The sequence below is a fragment of the Micropterus salmoides genome, unplaced genomic scaffold (genome assembly GCF_014851395.1).
Source record: "Micropterus salmoides isolate LMB-PRFRI ecotype aquatic unplaced genomic scaffold, ASM1485139v1 Ms_hic_scaffold_13, whole genome shotgun sequence".
In the NCBI taxonomy this organism is placed as follows: Eukaryota; Metazoa; Chordata; class Actinopteri; order Centrarchiformes; family Centrarchidae; genus Micropterus; species Micropterus salmoides.
This window is the reverse complement of record NW_024040374.1, coordinates 33876524-33892226: the sequence shown is the minus strand read 5'-3', so window position 1 is coordinate 33892226 and position 15703 is coordinate 33876524. Positions and strand designations below refer to the sequence as shown.

Sequence of the window (15703 nt, the reverse complement as noted above, 5' to 3'; positions counted from 1 at the left end):
CAGTGGCGTTAAGAAAAGTTATGTTTTGTAAAAACCATACTCCTTGTAGAGAGACTGCTTTGTTTGGTGGTGCGTAGTGAAAGTAATATAGTAACGTAACGAGTATGTAACTAGTTACTTTTATCAGAAGTAATGGGTAAAGTAATATTACTTTAATAGTTTTAATAAGTAACTAGTAACTTATTACAATTTCTGAGTATTTGCCCAACACTGGCAGACATTAACAACAGTTATAAAACACTAGGGTTACCACATGCTCATGAACTGGAAGATTCTATGATTTCCCCTTTTATTATACTCACACTGCAAATTACCAATGAGTTTTGTTTGAGTTCTTCAGAGGAGATATTAACTCTCTCTACAGCTATGACAGTGGAAGGTTTCTGGTATGAAATTAGTTCTCATAAATGCTGACCCAGATATTCATGTACAGGACCGGTCTTTTGTGTGCAGCTCAGTATATACCAGTTAAAATGGTCTTTGGGTGTAGGGCAATCTACCCACTAGCCAACTCATGTTTTGGCGTGCAAGGTCACAGCATGTCCAATGAAAGGTCTCAGTCCTACTGATTTAATAAACCAGATTCTGAGCTCTACCTGGTATGTAAACCATCTCCAATTAGAGAAGATGAGTGGAGAAAGTAAATCCTTCCAGGGACGAGTACATCTGTCAGTTGCTGGTAGATTTCAGCAGTGGCACCCGGTCACTCTTACATAATGTGATGGGTTTTGCTGTCACTGGTCTCACACACACACAATGCCTCTGTGCTGGAGTGGTCTCTCCCCCATTCAGCAGTGGATCTCGTAGGCGATCTGAGAGTCCATGAACAGACCTGTGTGATTAAGAAACATCCCTTCAGCCTCTGATGTGATCACAGGCTCGGCCTCCCCTCCCTCCCCCGCCATTCTTCTCATGGTCCGTATGTCGACCTCCTGCTGCTGTTGCTGCTGTTTATTGGGGCCAGAGTGGGACTCATGGGCTGGCCTGGCCCCGAGGAGAGGGTGTGGCTGGAGGTGTCAGATGGAGCAGTGCAACCCAGGTTCATGTTGGAGACAGCTGTGGGTGGTGCAGGAGGCAGCACAGGCTTGGCCCGGTTAAGGACATACATTTCATGGCCGCGCTCGTCACGGTACTCCTCCAGCTGGGCAAAGGTGGTGGGGCCATCAGAGTAGTCATTCACATACAGGATGCTCTCCTCCTGCAGGCAAAAATTCACTTGCATCACTTTTGGGGAACAGCAATATACAATATAATGAAAATATGAGATGTTTGACTGTACTGAAATATCAGTTTTATCAGTGGAAGTAAGATGTTAGTATGTATTATCATGTCATGTATGATAATATTTGCTAATCCATGATCCAATAACATGTACTATATGTTTATGTTTACTTATGTTTGTTTATGTCACCGTCCTATCCTGAGCTTGTCTGTGTTATATTTTTTGGCCATGCCTTCTCTGTGTTTTGATTTTGGTTTCTCTGTTTCTGGGTTTTGGCTCTTGATTCAGAGGTTTGGGTTTTGTATCTACTTTTTAGTTCTGTCATCTGTTGAGTTTAGTTCACTGTATGTTTACTTACTGATCTGTTTGGTATCTGTTATTTAGTCTGGGTTATTATTTATCTGGTTATTATCTGTCAGCTAGTGTTTAGTGGTGTGTTGGTATTTTCCTTGTTGAGTGTTGTCCTGTTTCCTGGTTGGTCCTGTCTCTGCTCCCTAAACCAGCCTGTGAAACAGTTGGTCCATGTTTTCTGTTTCCGAGTTTTGTTTCTTGTCTTGTGTTCATAGTTTATTTCATTGTTCTGTTTAGCTCACTTTTTACCTGTCTGTCTTGTATCTTCCAGGTTTAGAACCTGCATTTGAGTTCTGTGCCTTAGTTATGTCCTTGTACTTACTCATAGTTATGTGTTTGTGTATTTTGGTTTTGTCTGCTCTTGGTCCTATTTTATCTTAGCTTCAGTCTGTGTTCCTTGTTGGTGTTAGTTTATTTGATCTGTCAGCTTGTGTCTGGATTAGTTTGTTATTTTTATTATTCTGATCTGTTACTACTTATTTTGATATGACCTATGTTTAGTGTTCAGTAACTTGCGTCATGTCTGTTCCCCCTCAGTAATCTGCCTGCCAGTCTCTGTTTTCCCCTGCTGTCTATCTGCCTGCCTGTGAGTTTTGTCTTGCCTGGATTAAAAACCCTGGAACTGTATCTCAGCTCTGTGTTGTGCATTTGGGCTCTCTCGGGGCGGCTGTGGCTCAGGAGGTAGAGCGGGTTGGCCGTTAATCGGAAGGCGGTTCAATCGCTGGCTCAATCGCGGTTCAATCCCTGGCTCCCCCTGGTTGCGTGTCGAGGTGTCCTTGGGCAAGATACTGAACCCTGATTTTCCCCTGGCAGCTGTTCCGGCAGTGTATGTGTGACTGGTGAATGCGCTTTGAGTGGTCGAAAAGACTAGAAAGGCGCTATACAAATACGGAGCATTTACATCTTGTGCTTTGTGCACCCAGTTTTCTAGCCTTGTTTTAGCTGTATGTATATGTGGTTCTTCCTGTACATTCGATTTTGGCACTATGTACAAGAATATGAGCTAATGGAAACCTTTGTATGCTTAAACCTGTACTATATATTATACATGGGCATTAAAGTTCATTCTGTTTCAGGAAAACACTTTTTACAAAACACCACGTTTTAGAATTGTTCTGAAGTGGTTGAGTGGATTGGTTGAATCCTGTCTCACTGCATATTGATCTACCTAGATCAATTCATCCACCCAAACTTTGAAATTTGAATGAGCTCAGTGCCTGGAAATTTCACAGCGTCCTGCAGTTAAATGACAATGTAACTGAAGTTCTTGTCTTTGCCTCAGTCAGACCTCTGACATTTTACTCAGCACATAACTAACTCTTACTTTAAGTCCTTACACCCCTCCTGTGAGCTGCTGATCTCATACAGGTCCACCGGGCCTCTCAGGTCTTCAAAGCAACAGCTTCTGGTTGTCCCTCACTCAAAGACTTGTGGTGACTGAGCTTTTGCTGTCCTGGCTCCAGGTTATGGAGCAGCCTTCCTCTGTGGGTCAGGTCAGCAACTCTGCTGAGTGTTTTACACAAGACCTGTTCATTCTCAAAGGCATTTTACAGATGCTTCCTCACCTGTTCTGGTCTTATTTTCTTAAGTTCTTGCATGTCTTTGATTTAAATATTTATTCAATGTTTGTCATTGTCTTTTTTTTGTTTGGATTTTTGTTTTGTAACTGAAGCACTGCTTAGCCCTGCCTTCGAAAAGTGCTGATTAGAGTTTTATTTGCTTATTTAGGCTACATCCACACTACATTTTAGTTTAAAAATGGTGTTTTAAAACAAACTATCTTCATCCACATATCAAGCAAAGCATTAGTTCAGGCAGGCAACGAAGTCAAGCTCAGCTCACAATCCCAGTGCATCAGCAGATAGCAGGCCATGTCAAGTCAAGCCCACATCAGCGGACTGCTCAGCTGATTTCCCTCTAAGCATTCATTGGCAAAGCCAAGAGCAAAGAGACTGTGGTGGAAAACTGACTGTGAGTCCTTGCAAAGAAATTCAGCAACATGCACAAGTGTTATTTGCACAGTAGCCTACACAATATTTGAATAAAATACCAATAAATAAACAGTAGCATTGTGTTTTTGCTTTGCACTGATAACACCCAATGAAGAAGCCAAATGTAAGTGTCTGCATCATCGTTTTCAAAGTCCTCCATTTTAGCCTGTCTGCACTAAAATGCTACCCCGGAGGTTTAAAATGAAAACGGGCTCAGCAGTGTTTTCAGACTTCTCCATTTTAGGTCGGATTCGGATTCACCCTTTTTAATTCTGGACGGAAGGTGCAAACGATGCAAAAGTTCTGCGTTTTAAAACTCAAACGTAGTTGTGTGGATGTAGCTTTACTTACTGGTCTGTATGGTGGACATTTGAACGCAGCCAGGACTGACAGTGTTGTAGTTTGTACTGGCTGCCATTAGATGTCACTAAAGAGTCCATATTACTGATTGTTCTTTGAAATCTGTAAGATTTTTTTTTTCTCAGACTTTTAGAGACTCCTCCTAAGACCAGTTGTCAGAACATAGTTAATCCATCAGTTCCACAGAACCTTTATTAGAGTTTAAAATTAGAGGCAATGCCAAGCGTGACTAAAATACTTTTTATTTTGTTGCAAATTTTTAAAAATGTGCTTTTACTGCTATACAGACACACACCTTCTCAGCTCCATCAGCTTCTTTGTTTCGTTGGTGATGTCGGCTATAGATCATAGCGACCAGCAGCAGAGCGGTCAGAGCCAGCAGGGAGATGCCCACAGCGATGGCAGTCTGAGTGGCAGCTCCGAGAGCGCTGAAGGCCATGCTGCCCAGCGCGTACAGGGGCTCCCGACTTACATCTGAGCCCAAAGCAGGACCATGGCTCCTTAGACGAGGCCAGGCTGGGGAATATGGTGAGGACACCTGGGACCATGAGGCCCAGATGGAGGAGGAAGAGGTGGAAGTGGATGAGTTGATGGCAAGCTGAAAGGTCACCTTGGCCACGCCCCCTGCGTTCCAGGCTTCACACTCATAGAAACCTGCGTGAGCCACAGTCACATTACTGAGAAACAACATGCCACTGCCGGTGTCGGGGTCAAAGCGCTCGCCGTCAGTCTTCTGCAGATTGACTCTGCTTTCCTCTGAGGGCTCCTCTGCTCCGCCCACTCTTCCTCCTCCAGCACCCAGCTCCTGAACCAAGCCTCTCGGAGAAAGCACCACTTTACTCTGTGACGCCTTCCGCCAGGTCACCTGCAAAGGGATTCACCATTTCCTTATCAGAGGTCTTGCTAAGAAGGTTTTTATCACATAAATAATAAAAAAAATGGACTCATGTAACATCTTCTGTCAACCTGAATTGAACAGTCTGAGGAAATTGTAAAAAAAAATTCAAAGCTAAAAATTAACTGAAATAGCCGCATGTCATCATTCTGCCACTGGTGGTTGAGGTGGTGTCGATGTGGGCTTTGTAGATCATTGGTGGACTTTCTGGAGAAGACCTGTTTTGATTAGGAGAGACAGCACACTTTGGATGGAGCAGCTCTCAAATCTAGAAATCTAAAAGAGTTTATTAGTGGATGAAATCCATGAAAACCCAGAGCTGAGACCAGGGCGTAGAGTGGCAGTCCTACACCCTTTCTGTGCCTCCATTTGAGCAGTTAACCAGCCAAAACTTTATAGAGGAGCTGTGCATAAAAAAACACAAATTAACACCCCTGCTGCAAAAGTGCAACAAAATATAAGAATTAAATGTGGACTAATGTTAGCCTAAATGAATCCACTCCCCCAGTCACCTTAATACTCACATTCCTTGAGGCACCGGCTGAGGAGGTGGAGTTGCAGTCGACTCTAGCCTATTAATTCATTCTAAATTAAACTAACTCATTAGAAAGCCTTGCTCTTAATCGTTCACACCCAACATGGACACTATCCATGCCAGTAAACTGAGGAAGAAGGCTAGAAGCATTATCAGGGTTAGGGTTACATCCTGGCCACTTCTTGTCTGAACAGGTAAAAGATAACATCCTGCACCACCAGACTGAGGAACAGCTTCTTCCCCAGAGCTGTGTCCCCCATCATACCTCTCCATGCACAAGACAGAACAGATTACAGAAACTGTGAGCGCACACTACCTAATTCCCAGCAGTATTCTTGCCCTGCTGTCAGTTGGCTTTTTTTTCAGTCAGCAGAGCAGAGAGGCTGCGCAGGCGAAGGGAATCAGGTGAAGAATACTGACCACTGTAACTGTAAGTACGTTCATAAAAACCTTTAAGAGTAAAAGCCAATACCTACTCAATACAGCTGTCCAACAAGCAGGAACACGTTAACACGTAGAAGTGTATATTGTGTGGTGAGCCACATGAGACTGACAGGGGTGCAAAGGGTTAACCCTCCCCAGGTACTGAGTGAGTACCTTTTGGCCAAACAATGACTGCTGAGAATGGTGTGTTGAATTTCCCTATTATTGAGTGGACGTATCTTCAGCCAATCCGTGGCTGTCGGAAGTGGAAAAACGTCTCGGGTTACGTATGTAAGCCTTGTTCCCTGAGAAGGGGAACGAGACACTGCGTCAGTGACGCTATGGGAACGCCTCTTGGCGTGGCAGGGCTGAACATGAATGAAACTACTCCAGTCCTATTGGTGTTACTAGAACGGTAGCGTGTGACGGCGTTACTGGAGGCGTATATAAGCACGCCGGCACACCGGACACATTAGCCCTTTTGCTATGAACTGCATCGGTGACGACACTATGGGAACGAGATACCCACTTAGGCCGCGCCTGCTCCCCGCCTGCCCCCCCAGCATAACCCGTAGGCACGACTAAGAGGAGAGCGCACGGGTGCCGGGTGCAGAAGGAAGGTCCAGACTGTAAAACCGGATGAAAGTGTGAGGAGTGGCCCAGCCAGCTGCCTCACACAAATCCTGGAGCGAAGCCCCTACGAGGAGGGCCCTAGAGGCCACCATGCCTCGAGTAGAGTGCGCCCTTACGGCCATAGGTGAAGGTAACCCGCGCACCTGATAGGTCAGGGAAATAGTCTGAACAATCCAGTTGCTGATCGTGTGTTTGGAAGCGGGGAGCCCAGCCTTGGGGGACCCGAAACACACCAGCAACAGGTCTGCTTTCCTCCACCGGGAGGACCTCAGAGTGTAAATACTCAGTGCTCTGACTGGGCAGAGCAGATGAAGTCTCCCATCCTCCGCCGTCACATGAGGTGGGGGATGAAACGCCTGCAGCACCGTAGGCCCTGCCAACCTGGACGGAACCTTAGGGACATAGCCCGGACAGGGGTGCAGGATGGCTCTGACCCTCCCCGACGAAAATTCCAGGCATTGAGGAGAAACCGAAAGGAGAAAGGCCATCTTAAGGGTCAGGTGCTTGGCCTCAGCCAACTCCAGGGGTTCGAAGGGGGCCTCAGCCAGCGCTTCGAGGACCACCGCCAGGTCCCAAGTGGGAACCCTGGAACGAGTCTCATGGCTCATACTTCGAGCAGGAGAAGCCGCAAAGCGGGCTCCCGAATGGGACAGAGGGGTGTCGGAGTCAGCAGAGGAGTCGGCAATCCTGATGCCGACTGAGATGTCACGCTGGGAGCCCCATGACCGAAGCTGCCGCGCCGCCTCAGCGACCGCCAGGCCCGATTGGAGTAGTTTCATTCATGATTTAAGCCCTGCCACGCCCAGAGGCGTTCCCATAGTGTGGTCACCGACGCAGTTCGAGTTCCCTCGAAGGGGAACTAGGAAGGGTGCGTGGGAGGAGGCGGGTAAGGCCGCGGAGACTAGGAAGAGAAAAACGTGGTAGTAAACGGAGGAGTCCAGCAGAAGTTCGACTGGGAAGTTAATGTTTTGTTCTAACGAGTTCTACAAGTGGGTTGCAGCTGCCGGGCGGAGCTGTGTGAGTTCCTGCTTCTGTCAAGTCTCGAGGATCGGCCGACGATGTGACTGTACACCGGGGCTGTGAGGGCGGTATTGTCTGAAGTTCTGTGCGGCCAGCTTGGATGTTGTTCTTCCTCTCCTCTCCCGCCTCCCTCCCGTGAGTATCCTCTGCCACTAGACTTCATCCACATCGATACAAGGCTTGAGGAGAAACAATCTTAATTTGTGGAATAGATACTGTTGATTGATTAAAGGAGCCAAAATTCACGGACTTTTATTAATGGCATCCATCTTAATTAGGTTGAAAGGACACTGTTTATCGTTGGGCTGAAAATCCTCACTGATTGTGTTAAGTTTGATTGTGCAACCCATCTGTGAAGCACTGTTTTGTTTATTGCTGTAGAAAGAGGTTGAAATAATTGTAAATATTCTGGTACGCCAAAGAGTCAAAAGTTGAGGTGCTGGTGTTCTGACGATCTATGCTGCCTTCTCGAAAAATCCTACCAAAGCGCAAATCGACAGCAGAGTCTATCGAGTCGCTATGCCCTATCGAAAAATCAACAGATCACGATCATCGACAGAACACCTGTACAGGCCACTTCAAGCACTCACTTAAGTTGTGGAGAACATCACCAAATTCGATGGCGGTGGTTCACTTTCCTCAAACATTTGACGCATCTAGTAGGGCTGGCCGGTATATGAGGTATACCGGTATAATTTCAAAAGAGATATGAAATTAGACAATACCGTTTATACCGATATAGTTTGTTTCTGTAAAATCCTGCCAGGGTTTGCTCCTCGCTCTCCCTCACCGTGCAGCCCTGCCCCTCCCCCTGCATCTGCAGGCAGCCCTCTACTCTCAATATAGAGGGAGACACAGTACTGGTCAACACTGTGAAAGACCTGGCTTGTAAAGAGAAAAACATGGTTCATTCAGTGTTTCCCACACATACTTTACTTCGGCGGGTCGCCCAGGTTAGGCATAAATTGTAGCATTTATCAGAGAAACACAGTGATTACGTTACAAGTCGCGACACTGTGGATGTTTTACAAGAGCGGACCAGGTAAAGCGACAGTGAACACACCAGTCACATGTTATTCATTAGTGGCCACGTTGGTTTTGTTCTCATAGACTACGTCGTCAACACATGTCCAGAAGACAAGTTCTGTTTTTTTTTTCGGTGACTTCATACAGCCTAGCCTACTACTGATGGAGAAAGTCACCGAAGCGGACATACAGGGAGAGAGAGAGACGGTAAAGCCCCTTTTCCACTGCATGGTACCAGCTACTACCAGGTACTTTTTTCTTATCACCGCCATCTTATCTGTCGTTACATTCTGAGTAATATTGAAACATTTAAACTTAAATCAAGAGACAGCTGTTTGTGTGTCGTTGGTGTGTGTGTCGCATTGAACATTACGTCGCGGCAGTTGTGCAGCTGGTACTTTTAATGGAAAAACGGCAGAAGAAGAGGGGGAACGCTGACGTGTTTGCAGCAACGGTACATTAGTTATTCAAATTGTCATTGCCTTATTGTCAATGGGCTAAAAACTCACTTAGAAATGAAGCACACGCCTGTTTTGTCTGTTGCTTGCATCAGCCACTATTCTGCTTTTAATGAGAGATCTCCGGGTCGGATTCAGCCCTGTGAGCGCTCCCGAGCCTCTCTCGTGCTACAGCAACAACACGGCAGCCAACGACATGCAGTCCACTAACACCATAAAACAACCAGCTCACAGCAAAACACAGGCTCCACGTAAGGATCCGAAACAACAATAAAGGTTTATGTGCTGAAGCCCATCAGACCAAACAGGTTCAGATGATGTCGAGTAAGAACAAAGTGAGCATTAGTAAAGCTGGAGAAACACAGAGAAAGTCATGTTAGCGTGACAGCTAACGCCGAGCAGTTGCATATGTTATCCGGTGCAAAGTTATATAACGTTAGCTTTCCACATTACTTTAGCTGTTAATCGGAAGGTCGGTGGTTCAATTCCTGGCTCCCCCTGGTTGCATGTCGAAGTGTCCCTGGGCAAGATACTGAACCCCGAATTGCATGAGTGAGTGTGAATGTTAGTTTCCGTTTGAGCACTTAGGCTCAGTGTATGAATGTGTATGACAGGTGAATGCAGATGTAGTGTAAAAGCGCTTTGAGTGGTCGAAAAGACTAGAAAGGCGCTATACAAGTACGGAGCATTTACATTTAACTAAACAGTGTTCCCCACCACCATCATCAAAACACCAAGTCACGGAATATCTTTTGGAAGAATGTTACGCGATCCTTCGGTAGTGTTCCACACATCTGGAGAATCTACAACAAGAAGCAATGAAGCTGCTCTGGACTGGAGGTTCATGGTGGAACAACACCTTACCTAACCCAACACCTTAACTACACTACAATGGCTTTAAAATGTTAAAACCATTTGAAAATCACTATTCTTAAAAATCGATTCGGGCACAACCATCACATAATGACATGGAAACTGCTGCTAGACTATTTTGGACTGGATGTTCTGGAAATTGCTAAACGTTATACTTATTCACATTAAGTATTCCTACCTGTGGTCGAGGGTAACCAGATGCATGGCAGGACACCCTGAGGCTCTCTCCCAGGCGCACAGCTAGCCTTCTGGGCTCCAGCTGCACCAGTGGAGGGATACACACCAGGCTATTGAGAGGGACCTCCACCAGGCTAAGGTGGGAGAGGCGAGGTGGCTCAGTGCAGACCAGCCGACGTTCTGCAGAGCTGAGCAGTCGCTGACCCTCCTCATCAATCCAGCTCCTTAGCCAGTGGAGAGCACAGTCACAGCGCCAGGGGTTGTCTACAGCAGAGCAGTGGACAGGAGGTTATGTGCTGAACCAGTTGAGGTCCTAGCCATTTGTGGTGGTAGGAAGAAGACATTTCAGTGTACTGAAAAACAATGTTTTGTGAAGAGCAAATAAGGTATTTCTAAGGTGTATATAAGGATTTGACAGGAGGGTTATGAATGGTTTTGGACTGACTTTTGTAAAAAACAAGGACACTGCACTGACTGGATTAAAGATTTGGGAGTAACCATGCAAAAAGAGGTACAGGAATAACCAGGGGCTTCATGTATAAAAGTCTGCACAGCTTTCATACTAAAAGATGGCATAGTCACAAAAGTACATACGCACAGAAATATCCACATGTATAAAACCAGGCGTACGCCAGGTCCTGCGCACCTTTCCTTTTATACATCCCAATCAATGTGAAACTGAGAACACATGCATGAGCAACATACCCCGTCTCGGCTCCTCCCATAAATTGCTATGCAAATGACCATAACTACGCTAACATCACCTCCTAGGTCTAAATAACAACTGAAAAATATGTGAAAAAGAGAAACTTCGCTGAGTGCGAGATCGAGGTGCTGATCACTGAAGTGGAAGGGAGAATAAATATTTAGCTGTCCTTTCCTAACTTTAATTTACACAGTCCATATGTGCAGGTGGTGAAGATGTTTGTGCTCCACAGCGGTGGTCGTGTGGTGATATATGCACAGAGGATATTATTAAAAACTAGTGATGCTCTCTTCTGGAAATCTTTAATGCTATTTTCTTTTATCTTGGATTTTTAAGATGATGATGAAGATGATGATAACACTTCCATCAGTTAGCCGAATCTGAAAAGGAGTCTGTAGCTAAATTTACGTCTAATATCGGGGAAAGGCGGGCCTGCTTTCTGCCTCCTGACAATATCCTGGCTTTATGCTGACCGTTCATAAACTGCTCCACAACTGACTGTGAGTATCCGTTGCATACAGTACGGCCCTCCCCTCTGCGCTCTGGGGGGGCTGAAATATTGAGCGGACATTGATTTGAGTTAGCACTTGGCTTCTATCATTTACAATTGAAAAGTGCAATATGGCTCAAATCATCCTTATCTTACATTCATTTTTATTTTGTATCAGAGAACTCCTTCATAGACGTTGCTCAGAAACTGGAGTGGAAACGCTATTTTAAGACATTTGGTTTCAGTACTTTGGAGTTTACTGACAGAGCCAGACAAAAGTTTGTGGACGGTCCGCACATTCTCACATTATGTTTGTGTTCATACATCAAACGTGCTCGTGAAAACCATGTAACCCTTTTATGCGTAGGCAGCGTTTATACATGAGGCCGCCGCTCCTTTATACCTCAGTGTATGTGATTCTGCAAAAACAGCAGTTTGACTGTCAGTTGTTCTCAAGTTTTCCTCAGGACCAACCCTAATGTTTTCACATTTAAGATGTATGTCAGTAATACAGTCTCACCTGTGATGCGCAGCACCTGCAGGCTGACCAGAGGTCGCAGAGATGCAGGGCCAATGGTGTGAAGATTATTCCTACTCAGGTCCAGCAGAGCCAGAGAAGTCAAACCAACTAGAGCCTGGTCTGCTAACATCTCTATACTGTTGTGCTGCAAATGGAGCTCCTGTAGACGCTGTAGAGACATTTAGGTTCCGTGTTATTGTCATTATACAATACGGGATTCACATTAAAATGCAGTTGTAGCCCCTTGATGACACACGCACACACACACACACACACACACACACACACACACACACACACACACACAGTATACACATTCAAATATTTAAATTAGAATACGAATAGAAACAATAAATAGGCAATAAAATTTAACTAACTATAAAAGTCGCACTAAAAGAAGAAATATAAAGGAAAACAAAATTATATTTATAAGGAAAATATTATGATGTGTTTTCCCGTGATAACGGGATAATTTTCTGGTGATCTTGAGATAACAAAACATAAGTGGACGGCAGGTGCATTTGTTTACAATAATTTCATAGAACTTTATAATCTTAGTTATCTCAGTTGGTAGAGCACTGGATTTGTAATCCAAGGATTGTGTGTTCAACTCCCACTCTCAATGATTTTTTTTCTTCTTGTGTGTGGTTTTTTTATCATCCTCTTCAACAAAGTTGTTCTGAAGAGATTCAGGGGAATCCAATCACACATTTCCCGATAGCTATTTCAAAACCTTTAAAATAGCCGTCAGGAAATGTGTAACATTAAATGGCTTTCCCTGAATGAGATGCGCAGGAATTTCCACTGCTTGGGAATGATGGGTGAATGAAAAGTCCAAAGGTGGATGGATGTGGACAGTCGCCGGGACGCACACAGTCCAGTACGCTCTTTGAAACACACTCTTTGTTGAAGAGGATTATAAAAAAGAAAAACACCTTTGTTGTCACGGGATAACAGAGTTAGTAAAATATTTGAATGGATGGCTGCTTAGGGCTTCCTTACTTATATACATACATGCGAAACATTTATACTATATGTGAAATATAGAGTTCTATGTCATTTATTTATGGTGCGGTGTTGAGGATGAATTTAGGATTCTCTCAGCTTGAGGAAAGAAGCTGCTCTGCAGTCTGGTGGAAACACTATATCTTTTTCCAGACAGTAGCAGGGTGAACAGGCTGTGGCTGGGGTGGTACTGTCCCTATGTAGGCACCTCATATCACTGATGCTGGCAGATGTATACCAATGATGTCTGTGCACATCCCATGCCAGTTGGTGATGTTTCCAGTCAGGATGCTTTCTATTGTTCCTCTGTAAAAGCTGACAAGAACTTGGTGTGGAACTTGGCCTTCTTAAGCTTCCTCAAGAAATCCAGTCGTTTCTGAGCTTTCTTCACCAGCGTGTAGATGTGAGATGACCATGTCAGGTTCTCTTTGATGCTGATTCCCAGGAACCTGAAACTGTTCACCTGCTCCACCTCAGCACCACTGACGTAGACAGTATACCCTTTTTCCTGAAATCAATGATCAGCTCCTTGGTTTTGCTGATGTTGAGCAGCAGGTTGTTCTCTGAGCACCACTTTGCAAGACATTTCCTCCCAAAATGAAGTCTCATCCTTGTTTGAAATCTGGCCGATGATGGTGATGTCATCTACAAACTTCACAACAGAGTTCTCTCCATTCCTGCATTGCGGTCGTATGTGTACAGCGTGAACAGGAGGAGGCTGAGCACACAGCCCTGGGGGGCTCCCGTGTTGAGCACTAGAGTGGAGGTGGTAAGTCTGCCAATCTGAACTGACTGGGGTCTGTTTGTGAGACTATTTAAACCCAGAGTGCTGGGTTTGCTGATCAGTTTCATGGGGAGATTGTGTTGAATGCTGAGCTGAAATTCACAAACAACATTCTGATGTAGGTGTTGTTTTTCTCAAGGTGTGTGAGGGCTGAGTGGAGGACAGTGGTGATGGCATCCCCTGTGGATCTGTTGGTTCTGAAAGCTGACTTTGTCAAAGCTAGGGTTGCAAAGGATCGGTACATTTCTGGAAGAAAAAATAAGCTCTGGAATTTTGCACAATTTCATTATAATAAATTGTATTTGCTAGGAAAAAAACATAAAAAAGCAATAAGGTCTTAAGGCATGATGGGTTAAAAGTATGACCCTTTAGTTGAACTAGTGCAGCCATGGCCGTTCTGAATGAGAGGCTGTTTGGAACCAAACCTCCTGATTTTCCTGGGAGACTCCTGTTTTTCATTGCTATTTATGAGAGAGTCACAATTCTCCTGTATTCTCCCCTTTCTGGTAGTCTTGTGCTTTCTCGTCCCTCTCCTCTCTCCTCCTATCACTTCCTGCAGGTGTTTCTGGCTCTGGAGCTGTGGAGTCTGGATCTGTGGCTGCGGGTCACCTGCTGCCCCTGTGTTCCTGCTCAACACCCTCTGCTACAACTATTGTTACTAGTCCTATTGTTATTATTGTTATTATAATCATTAACATTACGATTATTATCATTAACACTACTATAAATATCTGTACCATTTTTCATTTAGTCTATCGCAACATCACCTTTACACTCTCTCTCTCTCTCTCTCTGTCTCTCTCTGTCTGTCTGCGTTAATGAATATACATTTTGGGGCATAACATGCAAATGCATTTAGTTACTACACGCAATGTGATCTACCAAGCCTAAATGCAATTTCACGTGAGAACAACAGCTTCTGTTTTTAATATGTCTGAAGGAAGGTGCAAACCACCAAGTGTTGTGCAGAGATGGCTTCTGTTATTGTTGCCAGAAGAAGACACAGCCATAATGAAAGAAAACATAGAGAAATAAGCAATATTAGATAATATTAGTCTATATCCAATGTAAATACAATTCTTTTATTTATTCGATTAACTATATGAATAGAATTTGTTTTTGTATTTTCCTTTAGCTTTGACAATACTGTTGTATTAACATTACTGCCAAATAAAGCAAATTTCGTTTGGACCCGACTTCTTCTCTCCGTGAGATGGAGGAGTTTATAAAGTTGCGTTTGCGCTGGAGAGCCCCCAGCTGCAGTAGTGCACAGACCACATGTAAAATTCATCCAGCCAGAGGGAGCGATCACAGCGCGCTGGTCTTAATAGCGACACAACCCATTGTAGGTATGGGAGAGGGAATGGGGTGTACAGGGCCAAGCACAGGAGATAGCAAAGCGACTGGGCACGGTGCGGACGGTCAGTGATTGTTCCCTCTGGCATTTCCTCGCGTCTGGTTCATTCCACCATACTGTATATGTTTCTGCTGGGGTTTCCCAAAGCAGTTTTTTCCAGGTGTGCTGTCTCAAGTGCTTAGTGCAGTCTCAGGCAGGATGGGCAGGTACAGACGATTTCCACATACTCAGGACACACTGAACGAAACAAACCAAAGGTTTTTATGCTGCATCCCCCTCCACTTTCTATGGCGGAAACCATTAAAACACGGAAAACTCATTTGAATACTCCCTCCTCCATTGTGTTTACTCCTGTTGTCATCTATGCAATAATTCTTATTAAATCACCCATAACAGGTACTAAAACTGCACGTGTAATATTTTAGAATGCACGCAAAGCGACAGACATACTTTGTTTTTCAATTTCTCCTCTGTTGAACAAAAGTTACTATAATGTGTTGGGCCTCACATCCATGACAACAAAAATGGGCCTTCAGGTCAATGAGGATCCTGTCTGTAAGTCCGTAGACAAAGGACAAGCTAGAGAACAAAGACTGGGCCTTGTGACATCCTGCAGACCTGTTGGAGTCCCAAAAGAGTTGAGTTTTCTCAAAGAAAGGACTGTAAAACAGGCGCCAAAACCCGCTTCACACCTAGGTGCAAAATAGTGACTCTGACCTAAAATGCGCTTGTAATCTTGCAGGTCGCTCTGGTGACACAGCCGGCGCGCCCCCCTCAGGTATAAGTAGGCCTGAGCACAGCCAGCACATTGTCTTTCCACAGCTGTGCGAGCGGTGATATGAGACAACTTTCTCAGCGCTGAACTTTGTTCTGAATA

The 15703-nt window shown here is 44.8% G+C and overlaps 1 protein-coding gene across 1 annotated transcript in view; it reads right to left on the bottom strand.

The window, feature by feature from the left end:
* Positions 1–743: 743 nt before the first annotated feature.
* The window catches only part of LOC119901290 (leucine-rich repeat-containing protein 24-like), a 59375-nt gene continuing 44415 nt past the window's right edge, over positions 744–15703 (bottom strand). The window contains 5 exon segments of the mRNA XM_038716904.1: positions 744–956; positions 959–1198; positions 4220–4789; positions 9966–10228; positions 11681–11849. Of these exon segments, the coding sequence (XP_038572832.1) occupies positions 789–956; positions 959–1198; positions 4220–4789; positions 9966–10228; positions 11681–11849 (1410 nt within the window). The 3' untranslated portion in view covers positions 744–788.